The sequence below is a fragment of the Argiope bruennichi genome, chromosome 10, assembly GCF_947563725.1.
Source record: "Argiope bruennichi chromosome 10, qqArgBrue1.1, whole genome shotgun sequence".
Lineage (NCBI taxonomy): Eukaryota > Metazoa > Arthropoda > Arachnida > Araneae > Araneidae > Argiope > Argiope bruennichi.
The window spans coordinates 72,438,042-72,452,287 of NC_079160.1; the positions used below are offsets into that span (position 1 = coordinate 72,438,042).

General features: G+C 26.7%; 1 protein-coding gene across 2 annotated transcripts in view; it reads right to left on the reverse strand.

The window, feature by feature from the left end:
• LOC129988314 (sodium-coupled neutral amino acid transporter 9 homolog) overlaps positions 1 to 12,965 on the reverse strand; it is a 40,881-nt gene extending 27,916 nt beyond the window's left edge. For both annotated transcript variants that reach the window (XM_056096514.1, XM_056096515.1), the window contains exons 1-5: positions 12,740 to 12,965; positions 6,413 to 6,542; positions 4,961 to 5,046; positions 4,537 to 4,600; positions 2,030 to 2,123 (exon numbers count right to left, since the gene is read on the reverse strand). In XM_056096514.1, coding sequence (XP_055952489.1) covers positions 2,030 to 2,123; positions 4,537 to 4,600; positions 4,961 to 5,046; positions 6,413 to 6,542; positions 12,740 to 12,873 — 508 coding nt within the window. In that variant the 5' untranslated portion in view covers positions 12,874 to 12,965. The remainder of the gene's footprint in view (positions 1 to 2,029; positions 2,124 to 4,536; positions 4,601 to 4,960; positions 5,047 to 6,412; positions 6,543 to 12,739) is intronic.
• Positions 12,966 to 14,246: the final 1,281 nt, after the last annotated feature.

The window sequence follows — 14,246 nt, forward strand, 5'->3', positions numbered from 1 at the left end:
AATGGGAGAAGCAGAAATCTCAACATATTAAAGAGTTAAATATCACAATTTTTTTTTTGTAGCTCTAAATCTGAAAATAAGTTTCATACAAAATGTTTCAGCTGAGATGTTGAAATGTCATGGGCTAGTACTTCTAAAGTTAATCTATAATCTTATTACTGATATGAATATTACTTATTACTGATGAAATAATGCCTTCTAATTGGAACACAAGCATTATATGCCCAATATATAAAAAAAGGTGATACAATGGATTGTTCTAATTATAGAGGCATGAGTTTGTTATGTACCATTTATAAAATTTTGTGCTAACATCTTATATAAAAGACTTACACAGTATATAGACCCTTAAATTGGAAGTTATCAATGTGGTTTTTGCAAGGGAAAATCTACAAAAGATAAGATTTCTGCACTTAGACAAATTCTGGAAAAGACCAGAAAATTTGGTATTACTGCACATAATCTTTTTATAGACTTCAAAGAAGTTTTTGATAGTATTAATAAATATCGCTTGTATGAAGTTCTGGCTGAATTTCAAATACTGTCTAAACTAATTAGACTTGCAGTTACAAGTACATCCAATACCACTTGCAGGGTCAAATTCTTAGGATCTTTAACAGAAGAAATTAGTGTCAATAATGGAATCAGGCAGGGTGATTCTTTAACCTGTCTTCTTTTTAACATTGCTTTAGAGAAAATCATAAGAGATTCAGGAATCACCATCGAAAGCAATATATTCTCAAAATCAACACAAATTTTGGCCTATGCGGACATAATTGACCCCATTTCAAGAACTGTTTCTGCATTAAAGGATGCTTTTCTTTCTTTCGAGCATGCTGCTAATAGCATGGGACTTATCATAAATAGTGAAAAGATCAAATATATGCCTGTCCTAAGTAATGGGATTTCCCATTAATCCCATATGGAAATTGGTTCTCACAAATTTCAGGTTATCCAAAGTTTTACTTATCTTTGCTTTATAGTTACCGATGACAATGGCATAGTCAAGGAGATTCAAGGTCGTCCAATGAATGCAAATAAAGCCGTTTGCAGACTAAAACGATTTTTTAAATCTACTATCAAGAAATACAAAACTTTTACTATATAAAACCTTAATTAGACCAATACTTACCTATGGCTCAGACACCTGGACCCTGACCAAACCTAAAGAAAATAAAATAGCCATTTTTGAAAGAAAAATTCAATGAGCCATTCTTGGTGAGATAGAAATAAACAACATTTGGAGAAGAAGATACAACTTTGAGCTATATAAAAGAGAGCCTATAGAGTTCATCCTATAGAGAGCCAGATATTATAAAGTTTCTAAAAATAAATCGGATGAACTGGACCGATCCATTCAGTTCAGATCATACATTCTGAACTGGTATTTAGAATGGATGATGATTCCATATTTAAAAAAAAAAAAAATCTTTTATATAAACCTCCAACAAATAGGAAAAGGGGTAGACCCAAAATGAGATGGATGGATGGAGTCAGTGGATACAGACTTCCTGGCTATCCAAGAAAGAAATGGTGCACGAGTGTCAAAAATAGAATGTGGTGGAACAGAATTCAGAGGAAAGCACTGTTTAATCAAATATGATGATGATGACAAAATATTTACAAATAATTAATTTGAAAATGAACAACATTCTTCTTATGAATATGGTAACATGAAAATATAATTTTTATTATTTGCATGTAAAAAAATAACAATTAATAATAATAGCAATTCAATGTTTACATGAGTATGTTTCATGAACTAATTAGCAATTCATAAATTCTATGATTAGACAATTAAAATTCATATTTATTGTCTTATCTCATTTGTAATAAAGACAAATTTATATGATTGTAGATATGTCAATAATTATAAATTACTTGATTTTATAAAAATTTGCTGGCAGCTTATTATTTTAAACTAAATATTTTAAGCATTTTAAAACACATATATTTAAGAGCAGATAACATGATACTATACTTTTTAAACCTTAATAATGAACTTTCATAAGAAAAAAAATCCACTTACCTGCAAGGCTGCGCAAACTAACTATTCTGTAAGCAGTGTAGAAACAAAGACCACCCATGACAAATAAAATGATTAAGCCAGCAGCAAAACCTGCCTAGGGAGGAAAATATTTACATATTCTTTGAATTTTAATTTGTGTCAAACAAAGTAAGCAAAATCAAGAAGAAACATTAAAAAATACAATATGATCGACAAGAGAATGCTCTTAATTCCTTGCTAATGATTTCTAACAAAATTTTTAAAAAGCAAAAGCAATGATTTCAAATGTATATATCTTAAATTAAAAATTGAAAAGAAAATATATTAAAGCATATATCTTACATAAATAATTACAAAATCCAATTAAAAGAAATTAACATAATACTACTTCTTGACTTAGTTAAAACAAACAAACAAAAAAAAAAAAAAAATCCAAAATGCATAAAATATTTAATGACAAGATTATATCTCATTAATAATATCGAACCTTATAAAGAGTTAGAATTATAACTTTCTGCTCATACAGATGCTAGAAGAATTTTTAACATAATGCTTATAAATGGTGTATTTTCAATAAATCGTGCCATAATTGTACCTAGTGCTATCAAATTAGGAAGTAGGTGTTAACTATGAAAGCTTTCCAAAATTTGAACTAAATTTTTGATTAATTAATTTGGAATAACATTTTAATATTTCCCTCAGCAGTTTTACAAAATATTATTTTGCAAAACTTTAATACTAAAATGGCTTATAAGAGTTTGCTTTTCAGATATATCAATTTTATTTGTGCTCATACTATGCTTCAATTTTATGAAATTTTTAAAATTTAATTTTAGCAGAATTCTTGGTGACTAGCTGGCCACCTAAGGTTGAAATCGGCAGAAAATTTCAAATTTTTGATACAGGGGGAAAAGAAATTTTTCTATTAGACAATATTCTGTATATTTTTCACAGCAATTCATTTATTGTTTCCAATAAAGAGTATTATAAATAGTGGACACTTCAGACAAATACTATAAATGTGTTCTTGAACTCCGGAATTAGTTACTACATTCAAACATGACACAGGCATGGAAAAAAAAAAAGCTTAATTTTATAAAATAATGAATTATACCAAATAAAAAGGCTGAAAAATAAAATAAGTATAATTAATTGAACATTAAAATGAATGAATATATCCAAAATTGCTTGATCATTTTTCAAATTATTACATGAAAGAAAATTAACCTATCTCAAAAATGACAAAATGTGATTCTGAAATGGCCACATTCCTGTGGACATGCGTCATATGTGTATATAACAAAATTATGAAAACAATTGAAATATTCGAAATCTTCCTACATATTTGATCAATTTGATATGTTTTTAAAAATGTACAAAACCAGATAATTTCTTGGATTTAAATATAACATAAAAGTAAGGCAGCAGAAATTTGATAAAATAGTCTTTATGTAAATAAGAAAAAAAGTACATAATAATCAATTAATTCAATAAAATTATTAAGAATTGATCAGTAATACAGGAAGATCATTGACTATTTAATATTAGTCAAAGTAATTTTTATGAAGTATAACCATAAGAACTTTAAATTTCAAAAAATACATTTATAAATTTAATTAACAGTGGAGCCATAAATTTATTTTAATTAAAAGAAATAGCTTGTTATGAGGTAACGAAAAAAATTATTACTAAATAATTGTATTAATCAAATGTTTAAGAATTTATACTCAAGAATAAAAATATTTTATTTACAAATGAAACATACATATATAAATCTATTTATAGTCAAGCTTTTTTAACTTTAACATAAAAATGCACAAAAACAGGAGATAGGAGCTTTTCTTAAAATTTATAATAAATGTGAAAAGAATAATTGGAAATTATTTACAATCAAAATGTAAAAACAAAACATAAATATCAGTGAAAATATTTTATTATTAGCACTTGCAAATTTCAGTATTTAATTTTATGCACAAGTATGCATATTAAATTTTTTAAAACTCCATTAATTAGTAATCTGATATAAAATTTTGACTAAACAAACTTAACGGAAAACACTACATTGATGTATTTCTTGATATGTCTGCTTATTTCATGAAAATAGTTCAGACTACATATACATAGTTATTATTAATCTAGAAGAAGTTGAAATATAGATAATTTTCTCAGAGTTGAATGACAGATATTTGAAGAAATACTTTCCAGCAAGATAAGTGAATGAAAAGAGAAAATTAAAACTTTTTATCTAGCAGAAAATTCACACATGTAATTATGACGATATTTCTTATGAAAGAGAATGAGAAATATTGGATTAGATAAGATAGAAGCTTCAAGTACTAAAGCTTATCTTATCCAAATAAATGAAAGTAACAGTGGAATTAGTTCTCATCATTTTTTTTTCTTATCATTTTAAGTTGATTGATAATGATGTCTGACTATGCAGGTTGATAATAATGGAGTGAATCTGGGTTTAGCTGAGTTAAAAATACTATTTTATATTAATTACTATATCAATAAAAAATAGTTACCTCTTGAATTGCCCATGGCATACTTAACAATGATGATCCCATCATAGTGTTCCAAATTGAAAAACTAAACAAAATATTAAATTTGTTGAAATGAGTATTAAAACATATATCTGTTTTTTAAAGCACTTTTCAAATGTATGTGCTTTTTATATTTTTTAGTATGAGATTAATTTAAAGTTTATAATGGTACCTGTAAAAAGTTTACATTAAAAAAAACTGTCCATTTGCAGGTATATTAAATGAATTAATATTAACTAAAAACACCTACTTACTTCCAAATCATCACAAGCAAAACTTTAAGAATTTACTAAGAGCACTGACATAACAAATTGAATTAGTTTGATGATAAAAAAATTACTTCATATAAAAGCAACCAATCTGAGTTTCATTATTCAATTTGAAAAATTTTATAATGTATACTTACATGGTGACAAGGCTGCCTTGTTTGCCAGTTAGGATTGAAGATAAAGGAAATAAAAATGTATGTGGCACTACATGATTAGGAATACTCTAAAAGACGAGTAAAAAAAAAGAATTAATTTATAAAACTCAGATTATTATTAATAACTTCAAAGCCTTTTTATAATATTAAAACTAATTCTAAATAAATATTTTTTATAAAAAAAATTCCATCTATATATTAATAAAGTTAACAAATTGTACTTAGTATATCAAATTTCTTACAAAAATTAATTTAATAATAAAATGAAAATGGTGACATTTTCACAATAAAATGCCTGATTTAATTTTTTCCCCTGAAAAAAAAAATTTTTGCAGTGCCCCTGACAAAAACTGCATTTTTTTTTTTTTTTTTTTTTTTTGCTTAATTTTAATGCCAGCATTAGGCATGGCAACAATTGGGGCCTTGCGAACACAATAAAACTCAATTAAAACTATACTAAATTATAGTTATTACATTATTTAATATTATGTATTATATATCACTTTGTCTCATCAATAAACTGATTTGTTTTACTTGCTTTCAGCGATAGAAATACGAGTTCCAAATATTGCTTTTAAGAGAAAAAAAATTCAGACCAGCTGCTAGTATTGATTATTAGGAAATTCTTATTCACCATATAAGATATGCAAATACAATTTTGGTGTATGCATAAGTAATTTTGCTGAATACTGAAAGATTAAAAAAAAGTAATTTAGAGACTTTTTAGAATCTGAATTTCCTGGTACAAGACCTTTGAATTTATCTCTAAAACTTAGAATGCACATTAGAGAAAAACCCAGTATGAAAATAGTTAAAACCTAGTAAAAGTAGCATGAAAAATGGAATTAAAAGACGTTTAGAAATGATTCAAATCCATTCACAGATCTTCGATCATTCCTAAAAGTTGATGCCCCGGATGATGCATAGATAAATATTACTAAGACTTGCACTATTATACATATTATTTACTATTATATGTCATTTGACCCCCCTCTAAGGAACAGTGTTATATGAACTAGTCCATTTAACAAACAATAACAAACATTAATCTATTATACATATATTTGGCAAGTAGAATTTATTAAATCACTATTTATCTCTCTCATGATTTTGAAAATTTTAAAATTATTAATAACATAATCCAAATATTAGAATTTGGTACTATTCTCTTAGTGAGGACAGAGAGAAACCAGCCAAATTTAGCTATAAATGTTGCCCCTTATGGCAAAACGGCTAACATTCAAGCTTGACAATGATTGGCTCCCAGCGAAATACAAAAGTATCAAGAATCTATAAAAGTGAAAGCTGTAATCTGACTTCAAACAGCTATTATATGTAATATAGAAACAATTAATTTAAAAGAACAAAAAATACTGAATTATAATATCAATCACAGCAAACTTTCTTTACCCCCAAAGCAAATATTTATAATACCAGAGTGTCTATGGTGGGATCAGCAAGTTTATTATAATATCTGTAACGATGATAAGTAGCAATGCCTCGTGAGCCTGCTTCTCTTCGCATACGAGCACTTTTATGGACATGAGGATAATGAAATGGTAGCCTAAAAAACAGAATCCATCTAAGTATATCAACATGTAGGTAAGAAGACAAGAAATAAATGTTATTTGGTGACAAAATTTTTAATAAACACAAAATTAATGTATTAATATATTTCAAAAGATCTGCAGTAATGATCCTTTTAAGAATTTCAAACAAATCATTCAGGATGATGTACATTTCTGGTATAAAATTAAGGTAAAATAATTATTTATTCAATATTTCAATCATTAAGATAAACAGTAATTAAAGAATTAAGAACTAAAGAACAAGTTTTATTATAATTAGTGTAATTATAACTTGAGTTTTGGAACTAAATAATAGAAATTTTATATAAAAAAAAGACCTTAAATTTAAAAATTGGTCAAGACAGGAAATATATAGTAAGGTGTTTTAATTGCACAACTGAAAAGTGCATATTTTAAAATTATATACAGTGTGCAAATATATTATAAAGCATTTGAAATTAAAAATTCGTCAAAGGCATGATAGTGGTTATAAATAAAAGATGACTGAAAAAAAGTTTTTCTGTCAATATATGACTTAAAAAAAATTTAAGCAATAAGGAATAACATGGATATATTTTTCAGTATTTCAATAATTTATCAACTATGAGTTGAAATGCAAACAACTTTTAGTGTACTTTTCTGTTAGCTAGGCGAAAATGTCGCCAATTGTGAACCAAACGTGAATTTGATGGAATTCTACATTATTTGGCGATTTTTTACTTGCGGCCGGCTAACCACTTTTTTTAGCATCCAATCATTTTGTATTGATAAGAAATTTTTTAATCACTTTTTCCCTCATTAAATAGAAGGGGAAAAAATGTTTTAGAAAATTAATTTATGAATGTAAGCAAATAGAACAAATGAAGTTATGTGCTAAATAAACTACATAAATAATTATTACATCTATAATTTGTAAGCAAAATTGTATTTATAACATAGTGCATTATCAAGAAATATATTTCAATATGTAGTTTGCTTAACATAATTATAAAAACTATTAAACATTATAAATATATATGACATCTAATGATATCCCTTCTTTTCCTAGAAATGAAAATTTTACAATAGAATATTAAATGAAATAAAGTCAATATTCTTAGAAATCATTAAAAGCAGAATATTTATGAATATGTGTTCTAGAAACAATTGCAGTATACTTAGATATAAAGTACAAAGAAAAGTTAAACTAGAAAATAAAATAACATGTATCTAAAAAATATGAAGTAAACAGATGTAAAGGATAATATTTTTAATCAAGAAGATGTTTGAAAATATTACAGACATTGAAAATTAAAACATAGACATTCTAACAGAATATGGATGTCATGATTGCATTGTAGGTATGTAAAAGCCTGTTCTTCTAGTCAGGGCCGCCGCGTGAGGGTGGCAAAATTGTTCACCGCACAAGGGCGCCTGGGTCAGGGGGCACCAAAATTTATAGTACTTATAGTTTTTTAATTTAATGTTACTCAAATAAAAATTGTTAATTATATGCTTGCAATTTAAAAATCTAATTATTTGTAACAACAGAAATTGGGAATGTTTTGTATCGGCATATATTTATTCTTTATGTGCTGTGAAGCTGTTATGGCTCAACGTCGTTGTTTAGTTTGCTTTTTTTTTAATGATGGTGGCAGCGCCACCGTGCGCGTGTGCCCTTGAATTAACAGGGTACCCTTATTTTTAATCATATACGTAGTCACTGCTCATAAAGTGAGTACACTATATACCTAATTTCAAAAACTGGAATGACAATGAAATTTTAAAACATTAGAAAGAATTAGAGCAAAAATTAACGGATACTAAAAATGTTAATGAAAAGGATATTGATGGATTAAATTTTTTCGAAGAAATAAAATCTTTGCGATGTTTTACCAAAGAGGATAAGTCACCTATTGATGTTTTAAATTATATTTAAGAAAACAATCTTATTGATACATTTCCAAATATTGCAATAGCTTTACGGATTTCTTTAACCCTGCCAGTTGCGGTGGCTACTGGAAAAGGAAGCTTTTCAAAACTTAAAATTATAAAAAACTACATAGGAGCGCAGGAGAGATTATCGGGCTTGTCAATTATATCCATAGAGAGCGAAATTTAGGATAAATTGAATATAAAGAAATTGGATACAAGCGTTTGTAGCTGCTAAAGCTAGGAGAATCAATATTTGAATACATTTTCTAATTTTTATATTTTACTTTAAAAATGTTTTATCATTGTCTTGTTTTTAAAATTTATGAAATAATAAAAACAATAAGACAAACGTGTTTTAATATTGTAATTTTAAAGCTTTTCAGTTCGAAAGTCAAATCTTGAATACTATAAAAGAATATTTCACATATAATTTGCAGCACTTTATAAGAGTGCAACAGAACAGAATTAAGGGGCGCAAATTTCAATTTGAAGAAGGGTGCCTAATACCCATGCGGCGGCCCTGCTTCTAGTAATAATTGCCAGTAATAAATTTAGTGTGTTCAATATTGCACTTTGATTTTTTTATTTTTTTTTCAGAAATAAAAATAACTTTTTCTTACAATTATATATTTAGTTGGACGTGGATAATTTATTTTATACAGGTAGGTAACCAGTAAAATAAATAGAAAACGACAAGAAAGGTGTCCATCATAAATACACAAAACTGTAAGAATCTGGAGATAAATATGATGATGATATGAATTTAATGACCAAAAAAATATTTATAGATTCAATATATACCATATAAAACAAGGAGATCTGTTACAAATCTCAGAGCAGTAAAAAGACTGCAGTGATTTCCATTGTAAAAATTGTATAAGAAAGAAGCAATTTAAAACAATAAATGCTTTTCAGAAAAATAACTGTAAATAAGATTTAGGTAGTTGATTTAGATCCATCATTATGAACAAAAACAAAATGCTTAGTTTTATCTATGTTTAGAGAACACTGAAATTTCTAAAGTAAGGTACTGAAATAACAAAAAGCATTAACCTTCTGAGCTGAGATAACATCTATAGGCTGCTGAATTACATAAACAGATCAGAGTTGTTTCAAGATTGATCTCACTTCATGATGCAACATAATGTATTCTGCAGTCTTCAGAGTTTCTCAATTAAAATTTTGCATATATATATATGTAATAATTTCGAATCCTGTCGGCTTTTTAATATGTAACATTATTTTATGTGAAGCAGAATGCAGTTTGAAGACAGTGAAGAGACTTTTTATCTTTTTAAATTCTTTTTAATTCCATCTAGAAGACATAATTATTTACAAGCAGAAACACGGACAAGACGTCCGCCACAGCGCAGCACACAAGTGAAAGTGGGGAAGGGCCGAAATAAATTATCACTCGTCTTATATAACCTTAGATTTTGATAGGGAAAATATTTCTCCACCGTGCTAATATATTATTAAGATTCTGATAGGGATTTCTGACGCATGTCAATCACATGTAAGGGAAACACAGGGATCTTTTAAGAAAGAATGTGCTTACTGGACATTTTTTACCCCTTTACGCCGAGCGTGTGAAAATATCGGCGTTTAGCTGATTAAGCAATTTTCTGAAGCTTCTCTTGAATTAATTAAGTAGAGAAAGCGGAATTGGATCACGAAATAAGAGAATTTTTTAGAATGAAGTTACTATGGGCTAAATTAAGATAAAATCTTGGAAATTAATTAAATTGAAATTAAAAGTTTAAAATATCATTACATATATATATATGAAATTTATGTGTGTTGGAGAGCCCTGTTTTTGATATGGTACAGCATTTGCTGTTTCTGCATTATTCCTTTAGATCCAAGATTCCTCTGCATTATTCCATTAGATCCAAGTAATTTATTTTATAATTTCAGGATGACATCTTATCTGTTTTGTTTATATAAAGTAAGAAAACATAGTACAGAAAAAACTGCCAGTTATCTAAATGTTCAACACTGATTTAATGAGTTAAGATGATGAATAGATGAGGAATTTCACTATGAAGATATGAATTTTATCCTCAAAACCAATATTATTCCAAATTTGATAGTTTGAAGAAAACTTTTGCAACATATTATTTACTGTAATCAGGCTACTTATTAGAGGCTTTCTTTTTAAAAAAAACATAAATGTGGTTCACATAATCTTAAAACCATTCAAAAAGGGTAAACTGCTCTTCTCTTCCAACACATCAGAGCTAAAGTCAGTTTGTTTAATAGATCAGGCAGTTTGGTCTCATTGCCCTTTTATCAACAAGTCCTTGACACAATATCGTGACAAGTGACAACACATTGTAAAAAAAAAAAAAAAAAAAAAAAAAAAAAAAAAAAAAAAATTATCATCTTTTGTAAACTATTATCGATAATATCCTCAGAATGTCCAGAAATTATTTATATTTACTATTATTCTTTGTTAAGTCACTTATATTCAATTATACAAGTCAGCACATTTATTTAATAATATAAGCATTAAATCTTATTATCTAATCTAAATGCACATGCTTTTATAACAAGTTAAAGCAATAAAATACTATACAATAAATGACAGCAGATGTGGTGATAGTTCAAATATCTGTAATGACATGAATATTTTTTTAATACTTTCAACTGTTTTTGATAAGATCACCTAGTGACCCACTTTCAAAAACTGGTTCTAGTCTTTTTATCAAATGACTTTAAAACAATTTTACAGATTATTATTATTATTATTTTGCAAAGACCTTGAAACCTTTTTTCTTATATTACACATGTTCAGCAAATACAGACATTTTTACAATTACTTCAAACAGCTGTTTTTTAATACTGGAGTGAAAAAGATAAGAAGGGTGAAGTATCAAATAATTAATTTCATTAAAAATTTAACACAATAGATCAAAACTGAATATAAAAAATAATGAAAAATACTTGGTATATGTGCATTAACCACATAACATCAATTAATTAAAAAATAATAAAAAGTGTCATATTTGTCCATTGATTACATTTGTTAATGACACGTTAATGAGCTTAAAGTTTCCTAATGGGATGTGGTTAATACACAACTAAATATTCATGCAAAAAAAAAAAAAATAAATTAAATAAGTACTAAACTTATTTTTTTCTAAACACAAATAAAGTGAAACTTTTTTTTTAAAAAAATTTCAAGTACATTAAAAACATTTCTACTTTCTACGTGTCTTAATTTTATTTAAAAAATAATTTAATTTTCAATAAGAGTACCTGAAAAATTCTTCCAAAATTATTTCATTTGCTTATGGTTAATTCATACTCAGAATTTTTAAAATTAGCATAGCATAGCATAGCAATATATTTATAGATTAGTATAGTCTACTACATATGGCACACTACAATTTCTTATTTTAGACTACAAATTTCATGTAAATATTCATTAATAAAATTTATTCTTATGCTAAATTATTATTAGATTTACAAATCACATAAGTAGATATTGTTCTTTATGGATTGTTTTGAATTTAAAAGCATGAAATACAGATTAATATTTTCACTACACATAACTTACATAAAAATGTTGGTGAAATTTTAACCCCCCCCTAAAAAATTTGCTTATTTACTAACAATTGCACTGCATTTAAATACAAACTCTGTAATGCTGTAAAATTTATGATTGTCAAATCTGAATTTGAAAGATTAGTAATAGATGGGATAATTAATATAAAAGATTAATAAAAAAAGAAGATAGATTAATTCCGAAGATTATAAGAAACAATTTACATAACTAAGAAATATAAGTAAAAAAAAATGTTTAAATTTCATCATGATGATTATTTGGAAAATTCATTAACTAAAAAACAATTCAAACTGCCAGAACACTAAAAAAAACTACCAGAACACTAAACAGGACAAGAATAACTATTTAAACAAACATTTCCGAACAATATGTCAAAAGAAATGTATACTATAAAATTCTTTTTGTTAAAAACATTTTAAATTACTGCAATTTGTGGAATTACATAAACTAACGGAATACCTTTTATTAAGATTTGTATTTTTTGATTGGTGCTTTTAATTGAGTTTCACTAAGAAATTCTTCATTGAAAAGTTATAATAGATCTGTTAGTGAATATTATATTTTAGACACCTTCGAACATCAGAAATAAGCAAGATAATCTATTCAAACAGTTGTAATGAAATTGATCTTAAAAAAGTTAATCTGAAAAAAGTATATATAATGATGTTACATTCAGGGAATAAAAAAATAAAGCAAAAAAACTTTTACCTTTGTCGACGCTTCTTTCTATGTGTATTGTCAGTTGAATTACCAGAATCACTGGAAACTTCGTCTTCCGTGTTTAATCCACGGTTTAGACTTTCATCAGGTGTAAGCAAAGGAGTACTAGAGTCAGGTTCCATTTTAATTAAAAATTCATAATCAATGCACTGTCTAAAATTCAATTATAGATGAGGGATGCACGCACACAACAGCTGATGTGCAGCAAACGAAAAAAAAGAAGTAAACAAGAGTAGTCGCAGTTGCAGTAGACATTACGAAACATTATTATCTATTTAGCCACCAAAATGACTTGGTGAATAATACAAGATAAAACTCTAGATGGAACCAAAAGTGATTGAAAATGAGAAATAACGAACACCCTAGAGAAATTGACAGGTGTAGTGAAGTGTATAACAGTTCGCTTTCCTACATCACTTAATCAGATATAGCTAAAATTAATTTCGTCATTATGTAGATAATTAGTTGTTTGGTCTTGATTGTTTACGTCTGTAATCTTTGTTTGAATGAGGGGGATTTAGGAATTTTTAGCTACAAACGCTGTCATTCCAGCGGTCAACAATATCTCCAATTAATAAATGTCAAAAAATTTCAAGTGTTGAAGGAAAATATGGAGAGATAGTTTATCTGCAAATGTTTTGCTCGATCTTTAATCTTTAAACCATATTTCTCTATCGCTAAGATATGCAATATTCAAAATTTAATGATATATATATATATATATATATATATATATATATATATATATATATATATAAATTCGAGTTATAACCAGAAGGTAAAGCGCAATAACTAATTGGACAGATTCTAAGTCATTTTGTAGATAATGAGGAAATTAGGGTGGAATTTGTGTAAAAATTAAAAAAAAAAAAAAAAAAAAAAAAATCCTAATTTTCATTGAAGCACCCTGTTATTTTGATCTACTTCATAAAAAAAAGAAATCTAATAATTTTTTTCAGCTTTTTTTTACAAAAAATTTTAGATATCACTACCAAAGCTGACAGTTTCAATTTCAGAGAAAATTTGAATTGAACTCACTTAAATTAAACTAATTTTATTTCATTGCAATCTAAAAGTATTTCAATTTGTTGTAAATTAAAGAAGGCTGTTGAGGCTTCTTTTGAAGAAGGTTAAAAATAATTACAATTTGTTTATGTATTTACTTTTAAGACATTAAAGTACCTTTCTAAAGTATAGATATTTGCTTTTAAATTGCTTTACTGAAAACAGCATAATTTTCTTTTTTTTTTTCCCATCTACTCTATAAAACTTGTTCTACTTTTCTATCAATGCCACTTCACGTACTTTATATACTTTATCACTACATATACTTTAATGAACCAACTATTGTTTCGCATTTCTTGTAGCATTCGTCCTTTTTTTTTTTTCTTTCTGTACCACATTTTTGCAGAAAATCGGATATGTACAAGAATTAAAAAAAAAAAAATCTCATTATGTTAGTTGATAAAACAGCATGTTGATCCTTTTTAAGGAC